Consider the following 14,627-nt stretch of genomic DNA (forward strand, 5'->3'; position numbering starts at 1 on the left):
AGAAACAAATATTGTTTGTTTTATTCGTCTATTTTATAAAGGCGTTCGTTTTTAAGTGAAACAGCCAGTTTGAAAGAATCGTTTGCACTAATGATTTAATTAATGACTGTAGATGAAGAGACTTGCCGCCACCTACTTGTTTTGAATTTTCATTGCATGCACTCCAGAAGTTACCATTGTTTGAAAACAAACCAGCTTGTCGAATAGATGCATGATTCAGCACATTAAGCCCACCTCTGGTGGGATATGGTTGTCATGGTGACAGCTGCAGAGGTGACCTCACCCTACTTAACCTGCCATGTGTCTCCGTGGTGTTCTGTTAATGGTGTGACATCACCCCTTGCACAGCACAGCTGCCATGGCAACAGCCAATGATTGACAGCATGCGTGCATCCCCCAGGCTCTAAAACATGCCCAACCTTTTGTAATTAGGATTAATGGGTTTGGAATGGCCAACTGGTGGTTGCTGGGAAGATGAGAGAGCAAAAAATTGGGCTTTGGGAAACAGTCAAACATTAAGAGGCATTAAAATAAATGAGGTCATCAATAAAGAATCCTAATAAATAATCTCTTAATTTACAAGATTGATAAGGCTGTGTATGGAGAGGTTAGGAGTTCAGTGAGAAAACCGGTGTTTCGTCTTTCATTAATTATCTGAATCTGCATCTGGAGGTGGGACATACAGTACTAAATTTTTTTGTTGCTGTGACTTAAAGTTAATGATCTTGTCTATTCGCTCACGTCTTTAAAAAAATTTTTTAACAATAAATAATCCATTCTTTATCATCAGAAAACAATGTTTTACCATGCAAAACTTACTGAAATGCTAAAATGTCACCAAGGTGTTGCTATGCAGTTACTAAACTGCTCTGAAAATTTAGCATGTTACAATGTAGTTGCTAGGGTCTCCTGGATGGTTGCTAGGGTGTTGCTATGTGCTTTCTAGGGTGCTATGAGCAGTTTTTAGTGTCATTTGTCATTGCCAGAATATTTGTGTTTAAAATATAGGTGTTTTTGTACATAGTAATGCAGTTACTAGCATGTTTTGAGTAGTTGGTAGGCAGTGTTTGGAATAACGGCATTTAAAAGAACGGCGTTATGTAACGACGTTATTTTTTCAGTAACGGGGTAATCTAACTAATTACTTTTCCCGTCGTTACAACCCCGTTAACGTTACTGAACGTTAAATGCGGTGCGTTACTATGCATTTATTTAATCTGTGCTGCGTCCGAAATCGCATACTGCGTACTGGGTACTACATTTGAATTTGAACGTACTACTCGACCGTTAGAAAAGTACGTTCTATATAGTATGAATGTGGGTAGTATGAATGGAATTCGGACGTACTACATCCGCCATGTTGACATTGTCACGTGACATATGTCGTCACAACAGCGCGTAAATTTAAAGAGCCCAATCTACTGAGCGAACATGATATAAAATCGGTGATGTTTTTCGTTATTCTTACCGCTTTCGTCTGCGTTTTTACGTCGTTTGAATTAACAATTCAGATCATGCCTTCGTTGACAGCTTGTAAATCCTTTACTAAATATAAATTTAGCTTTTAATTTTCTACCTCAGAATAACAGCAGCTACATCTGTGAACAGAATGATAGCCTGATTTTATGTAAGGATATAAAGTAATTTATTGTAATAAATAAATACAAATAAAATTACACAAAAGAAACAAAAAGGAACATAAATTAATTAATAAACTTGAAAGAATGCTTAGACAAATACACACAAACATATATACACATAAATACATTATAGAAATATACACACACACACACACACATATATACACACATCACAATATATACATAAATACATACATAATATATACATTATAGACAATATACACACACACACACATATATATATATATATATATATATATATATATATATATATATATATATATATATATATATATATATATATATATATATATATATAGATAGATATATCAGCAAAAATGTGTAACCTATTGAAATTTTATTCTAAAAAACAAAAATTACATATTTACAGACTGCGAACAGCATCATACAGGCTGCTGTCAATGGCCTTTGACATCCAAGAGCTGCATAACATTGTGCACAGAATGAGCAGGTCAGTCATGGGGATTTTGAAGAGACTGATTGCCTTCTCCGCCACAGATGACCTGGAGGCAGTGGAAGCAGCTTTTCTTCTGGTAGCTGGCACAATAGATGGCTGTCACATACAAATTGAACCTCCAGCAAGTGAAGCCCAATGTTATTTCAACAGGAAGCGGTTTCATTCTGTTCAGTTGCAGGTCACCACCAGGGGAAGTACCTTGATATGTTTGTTGAGTGTCCCGGGTCTGTGTATGATGCCAGGTTGCTGAAGAACAGCCCTATTTACACTGGAGGCCTGTATCCACCTGCAGGAAAACACATCCTGGGAGATGGTGGGTATCCTTGTTTGAGTGCACACATCTGCCTCATCACTCCATACAGAGAGCCTGAACAGAATCCTACACCAATGATGCTCGTGCACAGAACATTGTTGAGAGAGCCTTCAGGATGATGAAGACAAGCTGTGCTCCATCTTCTTCTTCTTCAAGGCCCTGGAAGTGAGTCCTGTCTTTGTGCAGATGTTGTTGCATGCTGTGTAGTGCTCCACAACCTCCGTCTTCTGAATGAGGACATTGCGGATCCACAAATTGTAGAGGATCATGACGATGATACACTGGAACCTCAAAACACAGAAGCCAGCACAGGAGAGCATGTGTGGGACAATCTGAGCACAGCTGTGTCACACCAGACGACCGTGTGCAGCTCTTCAAGAGCAGGATTTCCCTGTAGGACAATTGAACAGGTTAAGACTCTGCAAATCACGTCATGTTCTCATAGTGCTATTGTTTAAGCTTCTGTAAGTTATGAAGGTAATTTTAAGACCGTCAAATCGAGATATACATATATTAGTTATTTAAGAAATATATATATATATATATATATTTATATATATATACTATAAAATCACATAAATATGTATAAATACACATGTAAATAGTTAAATTTAAACGTGTGTGTATTTATATATACACATAAATATATTACACTCATAACTGGGAATTAATATTACAGTTATTTGAAAATCTAGCAACATATCACATAACATATCATACCAACATATTTACAAGTTTAATTTTACAATTGTATTACTGTATCCCTGGGGTAAATTTTTAGATTTCCACTGTTTTTCACTCATTTTTGATACCCAAATTTAAAGTCCTCATCTTGTACACATACAGTTACTGAACTGAAGCTGCTGAAGTTTATTTTCCTGACATTATTATAGAAACGTCTTAAGAAATTCCCTTTTGGTGTTGCTTTAAGCTCTATTATACTACTTTATGAAAATGTTAATGTGGTTTTGTCTGAAGCTTTGTGCTCTTATCCATGTAGAAATGAAAAATAAATAAATAAATAGAGAGAATAATTTTAAATGTGACTTGGTGTATGGGTATTTCTCTAAAGTGTGGCACCCATTCTCAAGACAACATTCTTCAGATGTTAAGATGTTGCTTGTTTAAAAAACAACTGGAAACTGCTGCAAAATCAGTGTGCACACAACTGCTACAAAAGATATTTGCTATTAAGCACTTTGCAACGGACAAAATAGCAACTGGAAATACCTGGAAATTCATATTATAATAAAAAAACAGCATAAATCATTGATGATCCTAACATAAATACATGTAAAGAGTGTGTGTAGTTAAGATTAAATTAAATTTATATACTTACTGAATTATGCTTTCCAGTGAGTAGGGTTTGATCAGTCTCTGTAACATCAGAACAGGATTTACACATTACTGATGATTTATGATCAAACTGAGGCACCTATTAAGTTAAGTTAAGGTATCCAACAATTTTTATCAACACTAGTAAAATGTAAATTAACTCGTTCAATTTTTTTAACTTTATCTCATTAAATTACTTAACGAGCCGTCTGTAGAAAGCAGCATTAACAAGCTGAGGCACAGCCTCTGATCGATAATGATTATTAAACATGTTTTTAAACTCAATTTACAAAATAGTCTCATCAGTTTACAATGTGTAAAACTTTAACAAGTCAGTCGTTTACTTGGATTATGTTAAACAAGTAACGTTACACTTTAACCACAATGAACAGCGTTTATATCCATAAGGTACTTACACTTCAAAACAGCGGCGTCACGATTTTCCGTTATTTTCGAATATGAGTATGACGAGTCCTCTCCCGTGGCCTCATGGGATAGAGTAGTGCCCATCCTATGCATACTACGGAATTCGTGCGGAAGAAGTAGGCCATCCGGGTACATTTCGCCTACTGTTTTTCGAATACTAAGAATTCGGACATACTACTGGCTTCGCATACTGTTTTCGCCTACTATATAGTATGGAAGTATGCGATTTCGGACGCGACCATGCAATCCGAACGCACTCCTGGCTCACACAGCGAGTGAGCAGGTGGGTTAATAACGAGATAAGCGATTTTGATTGGCTAAGGCAGAGTCATGTGTTTCATGGTAGCCAATCAGAGCCAGTGTTTTTACACACACGCGCCAGCGGCGCCAAACACAGTCACACACACGCAACAGCTACACAGAGATTCGCAGCAGCAGGAGAAATGGCGAGTCAGGAGCAATCCGATGAAAAGTTGGCATTTTCAAGGTGGAGATATAAGCACTACTTCAAATTCATTGTAGTCAAAGGCAAGAACGTGCATGTAATGTGTACATGTAATGTGTGACACACGCATCTACAAAGCTAGTGGCCAAAAACACTTTTCTTACAAAGAGTGCAGGATAAAACTTGCTATCTGTTGACGTGCAATAAATCTCGAAAGTTATGTACGAACACCTGTCTGTTCTACTTATTTCAACTGACTTGTGAAAACTGCTATAAAAAACAAATTATTTGACATATAGAAACTTTTTTTTTATTACAGTAACGCAAATAGTTACTTTCCCTGGTAACGAGTTACTTTTATTATAGAGTAATTCAGTTACTAACTCAGTTACTTTTTGGAACAAGTAGTGAGTAACTATAACTAATTACTTTTTTAAAGTAACGTTCCAAACAGTGTTGGTAGGGCATTTCAATGTTTTTGCTAGGGTGGTTGTTCTGAGTGGTATAGCTAGTGCATTGCCATGTGGTCTTATAGGTTGTTTTGTGCATTGTGATGCAGTTACTAGGGTGTTCTGGCTGGTTGCTGGGTGACTGCTAGAACACTTTGGGTGGTTGCTAGGTGACTCGAAGACTACCCCAAGTCTGTACGATATTCTGGTCCCTTTAATTGAGTTTACTTTTTTCTTTTTCTTTCCTAGAAATTAATTCCTAGAAGTTAATTCTCCTAATTAACACGTTTAATTAGGTAAAACTCACTTTGAATATCTTTGCCACTTACTGTAGGTTCATATGCAAAGCTAAATGGGTTTGTAGATCCACCCTATCATTAGAACTGCTGCTAGATCTGGTTTTTGTGAACTCATTCATAATTCATTTCTCACTGTGAGTCTGTAACTAATATCATAGAGTGGTTCTGAGTCTAGAACACTGCTTCTCCCAGGAGCTCCTGTACCATCTGCCTTCAAGCCACAGGTTAGATCAGAGCATGGACTGTGAATGGAGATAGAGACCTGCTGTAGATCTGTTTTTTGAAGATTTGTATTTTGTGTGTGTGTGTGTGTGTGTGTGTGTGTGTGTGTGTTTAAACGTGTGAGGCACAATTTGGTTTAGATAGTCTTGGGTTGAAGTGGCATTGTACCCTAAAACACACACACATGCACACACTGGGGTTGACTTGCTCAGTGGAGCGACATTCTTCTAAATCCTCTGATATTTCAGCGATTAAACAGAAGCTCATTAAAGAGCATCTTCAAGGCACAAAATCCACTGTCTGGATCCTGGAAGTTTTTCTCGGGTATGTGGGATTATTTCCGCACTACCATGTTTCATCTCATGGGAGGGTCATTAGAGGCTCATGTACAAATGTATTCAGATGTATTCAGCACTAAAATTATTGTAAATGGTGCTCTGATTAGCATGGAAAGCATGGACAGAGGTAAACATATTAGCTTTTTCAGGAAGCTTTTCCAAACTCAGAGATTGTTAAACTGAACCATATTGTGAGTTTACCCCAAAATTATAATTCTGTCATCATTTACTCATGTTGTTTCAAACCTGTCGAACACAGGAAATGTATTTTTTTTCTTTATGGGTTCTGTAGAAGGAAAAAAAGACAGGAAGGTGAGTTAAAGGGAATAATTAACCCCAAAATCTTTGGATTTTTTTTTCTTCTGTTCAACACAAGAAGAAGATATTAAAGTCGGTAGCCAAAAAGTTGCTGGTAGCCATTGACTTCCATAGTAATTTGTTAACGGCAACTGGTTACAGACATTCTTCAAATTAAAAATATGTTCAGAAATTTTTTACGTTCAACAGAAGAAAGTTTGGAACAATCTGAGGATGAGTAAATGAGGGTAGATTTTTAATTCTTATTTTTTTTTCCATTTCAGAAAGTTTGAGACTTTTTGGAGCATCTGGGTAAAAGAAAAACATTAATAATTTTGCTTTATCAAGTCACAGAAAAGCAAACACAGCTTGTTAGAAGCATGACAAAAAATCCACTCTCTTCTTGCTTAAAGGTGAGAAATAGTTAGTCGAAGTTCATCTTTCCAGTATGGTTCTGTTGTGCTCCAGTAGAATAAGGGTTGCCATTTTCTGCAGTGTCAACAATAGCCTGCCATCCCTGATTATACCAGCCCGTCTCCTGTCCATTCATCTGGAATCTGACCCACAGGTCAGCACACGTGATGAGATTCTACACACTTGATTTCCCGTGTGCTGTGCATCATGGTTTGACAGACAGGGTACTGAAGCATTTCCACAGCTGTTTGCCTTTGAACAATTTTGAACAAATTTTCATTGTTATTAAATACATACTGTATATTTTTAAGAGTAATCTTAATATTTAAACCTCCCTCTCTTTCTCTACACATGAAGTATATTTTTAAATGACAAAACATTTTACAGTGCAGGTGCAATTTTAATATTTAACGTCTAGATTTAACATTTAGACTGTTTGTTAATATCTTTTAGCCTAAACTGTCAACAGTAGAGAAACAGAATCTATATTTGCATAGTTGAGTAAATTGAAATCAGACAAAAAGGCCACAGAAATGTTAAAGAACAAGTACAACTACCTTTTGAACAGTCACTTAACCACTTAAGAGCTGCCTGGAACCCACAGCTGACACTGATACTTGGTAGTGTCCACTTCTCCAAAAGCCACTTGACTCCGCCTAGAAAGTTTAGAAAGAAATTTGGATCACAGAAAAGAAGGGCTGAGCGAATGCCATTACTGATGTTATAATAAGACTTCTGAAATGGAGGCATTAAAGAGAGTTTATAGTGCTCGTGTAAGGCTTCATGTTAAGATTAATTCATGGTTTAGCATTTGTTTTGGAGGTATATTTTATTGATGAAATGATTTGTGGTTCTTAGAAGAGGAATGGTAACATTTTTGTCAGTATATGTTAGTCATGAGTTCAGCAGTTTTCACCTGTGACACAACAACCGGGAATAGCATGAGCATTGATATAAAGACTCTTGTGAGTAAAAAGGATACGAGTGCCAGCAGAGATGATCACAGAATACATTAAAAGACAAAAATAACACAAATGAGCAAAAGCTTCAATCAGGTATCAAGTATTTCGACACAGTATAAATCATGTTTGCCCACATGAAGCTGTTTTTTTTTACATAGATGATATTGGTTTACAAATTGAAACATCCTATGTCATAGTTTTCATCCTCTGTTAACTATTTAAGTTATTTTTGTAGCAATATTATCTGTATCACTTACTAATTAAAGCATTACAACAGGGCCTTCTGTTTCTGATTCCACAGATATAAATATAAAAAAAAATCTATATTTTCAGACAAGGGCACCCAGTAAACACGTCTCTCTCCTCCTCCCACTTTCTCTTGTTCTGTCTTGAATCCTCCATACATTACAGATCTGTGTGATTGTGGCGCTCTGACTATGAAAAGCTGCATTGCAGCACTGCTGTCAGCTGAGTGGAGCTCAGCGGAGATGAAATCGTCCCTGTGTTAGCAGCTAGCATACACCAGAATCCGGGTTAATGCATTTTGCTGAGCCAAAGCAGAGACAAATAAGGCAAAACAGTGGCTGGCCTTATTTAGCAGCATGCTAACCCACTTATCATTATGAACGGGGATGGTGGAAGAGAGAAATTATTATATGTTTTTTTTTGAGAAAGTAAAAATGCACAAAGTTTCCTGTTAGGGTTAGGTGTAGGGTTGGTGTAGGGCCATAGAATATACAGTTTGTACAGTATAAAAACCATTAAGCCTATGGGATGTCCCCACTTTTCACAAAAACAAACGTGTGTCTGTGTGTGTGTGTGTGTGTGTGTGTGTGTGCATATGAAAGAGAGTGCTAATCTGAGTGGCCTTGTGGATATCGTAGGTTATCTACCTGTGTGTGTGTGTGTGTGGAATCAGCTGACATGTCTTGGCAGCTCATATTTCAGATCAGACTTCCCCACACGCACGCACGCACACACACACACACACACACACATATATATTAGCCAGCACATCTCATAGATGCTATGGTTTTCATACAGAGGTGATGATATTTCCTAACCCTTACACAAACATGCTGATTTCAGTACATTTAAAGATCTAAAAAGATTTAAAAATCATGATTTTCATTTTTGAGAATTGTCTTGTTTCTGTTTGCAGGCCGGCTCATGACATCAGTCTGGAGGAGTTTGATGATGAAGATTTGTCCGAAATCACAGATGATTGTGGCATAGGCCTCAACTGCAACTCTGACCCTTATGAAAAGGTATCAACCATTTATGATGCATGTATTTTCTCTGCATGATCTATCTATCATTGTCTTGTCAGTCCGTCTCTCAGTCCATCATCCATCATCCATCCATCTATCCATTTGCCATTAATGCCTATAAACCTTCAATTTGAACACTTTTTAAGTGTTTTCCAAAAAGCCATGATTCAAAGTCTGCTTTGACAGACTTTACTGTCCTATTGAAAAATTGCAATTTTACGAATTTCTCTGAATTTCATTAACTTTGAATCAGTTCTACTTTCATACTCAATTCTACTCCCTTACAGTACATTCAGATTTTTGATGCAGTTCTGTGTCTTGTTTGCTACGCTAATTCAAATTCAACTCAAATTCTGGATTTACCTTTACGTTAACATCTAATGGAACGAAATCATAAATTTATATTGAACTACTATACCCACTATATTTATTGAACACCCAAATGTAGTTTGTGTAGGTGTAGGTGGAAATATTTGTAATTTATACTATGTGTGTGCTGGCTGCATTGAGGATTGTAAATGTTTTATTGTGGTGGCGGTGTGCCACTGCTGCAGTAGAAGGGCTGGTGACCCAGTGAAGTTTGCTTCTATGCAGAACTCTCTTCTCAGCTTTCTGTACCTCAGTCCTATTACAACACAACCACTTCCTCTTCCTCACCCTGCTCCTAATATTTTTCTTCTTATGTTCTCTGCAAAATGTTCAAACGTTCGTGTATTGCTTTCTATTCTAGCACATGTACCTTTGGTGTGTCAAAGTGATTTAAATGCAGTGATTCGATCCACACATTTGCAATCTGTGGGCATCATAGCATGCAGTGACCTCAGACTGTTAAGTATGTAGGCAGACTGATTAGTTGGTTCTGGATGGTGATTGGACGGTCCATAGGCTGGTCATTTATTGATTGGTTGGTTGATCTCAAAGTGGGCAGCAGAATCCATCCAGTGTGTCAGGCTACAGTTTTTCTTTTTTTGTCACAGTTAGCGGCTCTAATTCAGCACACACATACACACACAATTGCCTGTCCCACAGGATTATGTCACATGGAAGCAGCACTGCATCGTGTTTGAAGGGCCTGTCCCTTGTCTATACAACTAAAGAATATGAAATCACAGAAGACATCCTCTGTGCCTCCAATGTGCCACTCAGAGCAGTTACATAAGAAACCTTCAAGGTTTTTACGAACAATAATTAAAGGTTTGGAAATACTTTTTAGATTTCATTGGTTGTATTAACTTCATATTAGTATTGTTTTGAGGTGTCATCTCTAGTGATACACATTTTTATGTGATTCATAAACTGGCGAAGAAAAAAGAAATATCCTTTCGATTATGTTTTTCATTTGAACATTTAAAGAAATGTAATGTAGTAATAGTAATAAATAATATTATTTGAACCCTTTTACATAAATTTTACAGTTTTTTTTTCTTAGTTGAAGAATAATAGAATCCGGGGGAGTCATGGCCTAGTGGTTAGAGAGTTTGACTCCTAACCCTAGGGTTGTGGGTTCGAATCTTGGGCCGGCAATATCACAACTTAGGTGTCCTTGAGCAAGGCATCGAACCCCCAACTGCTCCCCGGGCGCCGCAGCATAAATGGCTGCCCACTTTTCCGGGTGTGTGTTCACAGTGTGTGTGTTCACTGCTCTGTGTGTGTGCACTTAGGATGGGTAAAATGCAGAGCACGAATTCTGAGTATGGGTCACCATACTTGGCTGAATGTCACGTCACTTAATTGATTCTGAATCTTGTCCAATTTTTTAAAATTTGTCCAATTTCACTTTTCATATGTAGCTTTCATTGCATACTGTAGCCTTTTTTGGTTACTGAAAAAAAATGCAATTGCTAGGAATGTTTGATAGATTAGCAACAGTAACTAAGGAGGCAGAGCTTATGTTTGTGAACTGATTGTAATGCCGATTTTCTACCATGCAGATGTGTTTCTGACATAACTGGGATAGAAACGATATTTGTACATTTATACTCTTTGACGTTATTTGACTACTATTTGACAAAGCTCGCAGCAAGCTTTCACTGGCTGCATAACAGATCTTTTAGAAAGAAAAATCTTTGTAAAATCTAAAAACTTGGTGTTCTTCTACTTCTCTGGTAACAGATTAAAGTCCTGCAGTTAGATGAGATACTTTATATCAGACTCGCCTCTCTAGTGAAGACCGTTCACCAGCTTATTTCTTAACAAATCAGTTTCTCAGATTTTTAGTTGTATCCATTTTTCCTTGAATGCCTTATGTGAAAGCATTATTTTTATTTCTGTGATTAGATCTTTCATAGAGCCCACAATTTAGTATAGTAGTAGGTGTTCATATTTGTGTAATTTTTTTGGTTTGCAGCTTGAGTCAATTTTTGACATTCCATATCACAAATCTCATGACAAAAACACACCTGCTGTGAAATACAGATAAATACATTTTGGCTAATTGTGGTGGCATACATTGTGCCAGTAAAGAATGAATGTGACATTTTGACATTAAAATTTCTAGATTTATTTTTGTACAGATCATTTCCAACCAACAATTCCATCTTTCCAAACACTCTCACTCCCTCTCTCCAGCTTTCTCACCCTCTCTCTCACTTTCCTCGTGGATTATTCATTCTGTCACACAGAGCTCCGGCTCTCAGAGTACATTCACCAGATTTGGGTTTCTGGGGTATTGCATATCAAAGTATACTGTCGATGAACGTCAACTAAGCAGAGTAGTGTGCAGTATTTGAAAAACAACACGAAACGGCAATCACAAAACATTTAACTTACGTAATGTAATATATTTCTTAATGTAACAGAATATGTAGCTTATCATGTAGGGCACTGCTTCTCACTTTTGCAGCCTTAGCTACATCAGTAGAAAAGAAAAGAAAAGAAAAGAAAAGAAAAGAAAAGAAAAGAAAAAAGAAAAGAAATGAAGACTTTGAAGAATGTTTTGATGAAAAAAATACATTTTAATATTTTAAAAAGTGCTAGATATTGGTTTCAAAAGAGCACATTATGAATGTGATTAGGATTTTTAGAATTACATTTTTATAATAAAAATGTTATATTATTGTCCATTATTTGTTCCCCAGCTATGCAACTCTTATTAAAATAGCTGTAAAGATTGCAAGTTATTTCTGACTTGGATATTCATACATTCATACATCTATTATAATTGCTAATAAGAATTGCAGTTGCAATAATAATGTGTTCACACTAATTAAATATGGTCAATTTTTATTGATGGAATAAATTGTCGTTTTATTTTGTTGTTTACTAATTTATTTGCTCGGTAAGATTTGTTGTTGACTTTGGTTCTTTTTCTTTTGTAAGCACATTTGAAATAACTCAAATCAATTGGCAAAGTGAAATGGACATGTAATGTTGTCAAAACCTGCCTGGAACTACTTTAGCTATGCATTTCCCTGGAAATAATTGCACACCTTAGAACATTTGTCAGTCATTCCGCTTAGACTACATTTAACAAACCTCACAATATTGTTCAGATGTTGTATTCAAACACATTCGTCAGTTTTTTTTTTTTTTTACTTTAAAATGCTGTTTTGTGTAGGATTATTTTCTTATCTTATCTTATTTCTTATCCCACGCTTCAACTGCTAATTCCAAAATGTCAGATTTTGATTTTTTTCCATCTTTAAGGCCCACCCGTGTAGAACTAAAGTGCATGTTTTAGGGTTAAATCTGAAATTATAGTGTGTGATGACTGTGTGTGTGTGTGTGTGTGTGTGTGAAAGAGAGAGAGAGAGGGATTAGCTAAAATGCATAAGATGTGTCATCTTAGTGTCTGTCCAAACTGCTCCTAATGAGAGATCAAAGAGATCAAAAGAGATGTTGTTCTTGTGGAACTTTTGTGTGTAAGAGAGAGAGAGAGAGAGATAGAGAGAGAGAGAGAGAGAGAGAGAGAGAGAGAGAGAGAGAGAGAGAGAGAGAGTGTTTGTGTGTGTGTGAATTATCAGTACGTGTTTGTTGTTCTATGTACATTTGTTTGTGCATTTCTGACACACATGCTTTCCCACTCATCTATACAGTGGAAATGATTAGCTGGTAACATCGCACTGCAATCTGTTAAACGGAGCAGTGCTGTGGCTCTGAACCCCAGAGGAAAGACTGAGTTATTGATGTCATCAGCTCAGAGGGTGGAGCAGAAAACAGTGATTCCCGCTAACACTGTATTTACCTTTATTTCTGCATTCACAGTATTTTATTATTGGATTTTTTTTCATTTGCTTTATTGAATTTTATTATTATTAGTAGTAGTATCAGTTTTTAACTGAACATTTTATATTTTAATTCATTTTTCTACAATTCATATTTTTAAGAGCATTAAATGGTAGATTTTCAGTTCTGGAACATGTTGTCTTGATGTTTCATTTCGTTTAGTTTCTTTTCTTTTCTGCAAGCCAAGAATTTAATATAAGAGACTTTTATGAATTAATAAAAAATAAATAAATAAACACAAGCTTACCTTACCTTAATATTTATTGGGGGATAAAATATGTAAAAAAGTGGTCTTCGCTATTAAGATTCATAATAATATACTATAATATATATTATGTTTTATGTCTAATTTAAAGTAAATGAAATGATTACCTGGAAAACTTTTCTGTTTTTTTTTTTGGTTAACTGTAATAAACCAGGCAACACTGACAGACTCATTCAGAACTGATGAATAGGTTGTCTAATGAATTATTCAAGAGCCCTCAATTATGCAGTGCTGTAGTTAATGTCTCTGCATTAGTATAGATACTCATCTGAGACATCAGTCGACCCACCTCCTTCCTGCATCTACTGCAATATACAGCTGATGTGTGTGTGTGTGTGTGTGTATGTGTGCTCTAAGCTTCTCTATTTACAATGTTATGGTGTTTCCTTGACCTTCTAACACTGCATCTTTTATTTTGTCCTCTTCATCTCTCTCTTGCTCTGCCTGTGCGGTCAACATCGAGAGCACTGCATTCATTCATGACTTCTGTGTGAGTTTGGCTGGCTCAGCAGAACACTTTTTGCTGGTGTAATGCTGACTCTGTCTCTGAGCAGGGATGTAAAATCAGTGCTGGTCAGGGGTGAGGTCTCGTCCTTGGAAATATAAGAACGATAGAGTTTCAATATCCCCCCCCAGCGAGGGTTGTCTTCAATGAGCCAAAAAAAGCTCACGTTACTCCGCTCCTCATCAGGTTACACTGGCTACCAGTAGCTGCTCGCATCAAATTCAAGGTACTGATGCTAGCCTACAAGACGACCACTGGCGCGGCACCAACTTACCTAAACTCACTGGTTAAATCTTATGTGCCCTCCAGAAGTTTGCGCTCTGCAAGTGATCGACGCCTTGTGGTACCATCCCAAAGAAGTTCAAAATCACTCTCAAGGACCTTTTCCTGGACTGTGCCCAGCTGGTGGAATGACCTCCCAATCTCAATTCGTACAGCTGAGTCTTTACTCATTTTCAAGAAACAGCTAAAGACTCATCTTTTTCGCCTCCACTTAACCAACTAACACTAGCACTTTTCCTTTTCTTTAAAAAAAAAAAAAAAAAAAAAACCTATGCGTTCTATGCTAGACAAACTGAGACTTGTCATGGCACTTGTATACTGTTGTTGTTCTCTTGTTGACCTGACTGCTTCTATTGTTCTCATTTGTAAGTCGCTTTGGATAAAAGCGTCTGCTAAATGATTAAATGTAATGTAAATGTAAAATGTAATATAGCATTTATAAACTAACTCATGCTGGACAGC

General features: G+C 36.6%; 1 protein-coding gene across 3 annotated transcripts in view; it reads left to right on the top strand.

Moving 5' to 3' along the window:
• Window positions 1-14,627, top strand: part of LOC132156316 (C-Jun-amino-terminal kinase-interacting protein 2-like) — a 51,915-nt gene that overhangs the window by 26,575 nt on the left and 10,713 nt on the right. For all 3 annotated transcript variants that reach the window (XM_059565279.1, XM_059565278.1, XM_059565277.1), the window contains exon 2: window positions 8,781-8,886. Coding sequence is in view for 1 of the 3 variants with exons in the window: in XM_059565277.1 (XP_059421260.1) it covers window positions 8,781-8,886 (106 nt within the window). In the remaining 2 variants the exon portion in view is untranslated. The remainder of the gene's footprint in view (window positions 1-8,780; window positions 8,887-14,627) is intronic.

The sequence above is a fragment of the Carassius carassius genome, chromosome 13, assembly GCF_963082965.1.
Source record: "Carassius carassius chromosome 13, fCarCar2.1, whole genome shotgun sequence".
NCBI lineage: Eukaryota > Metazoa > Chordata > Actinopteri > Cypriniformes > Cyprinidae > Carassius > Carassius carassius.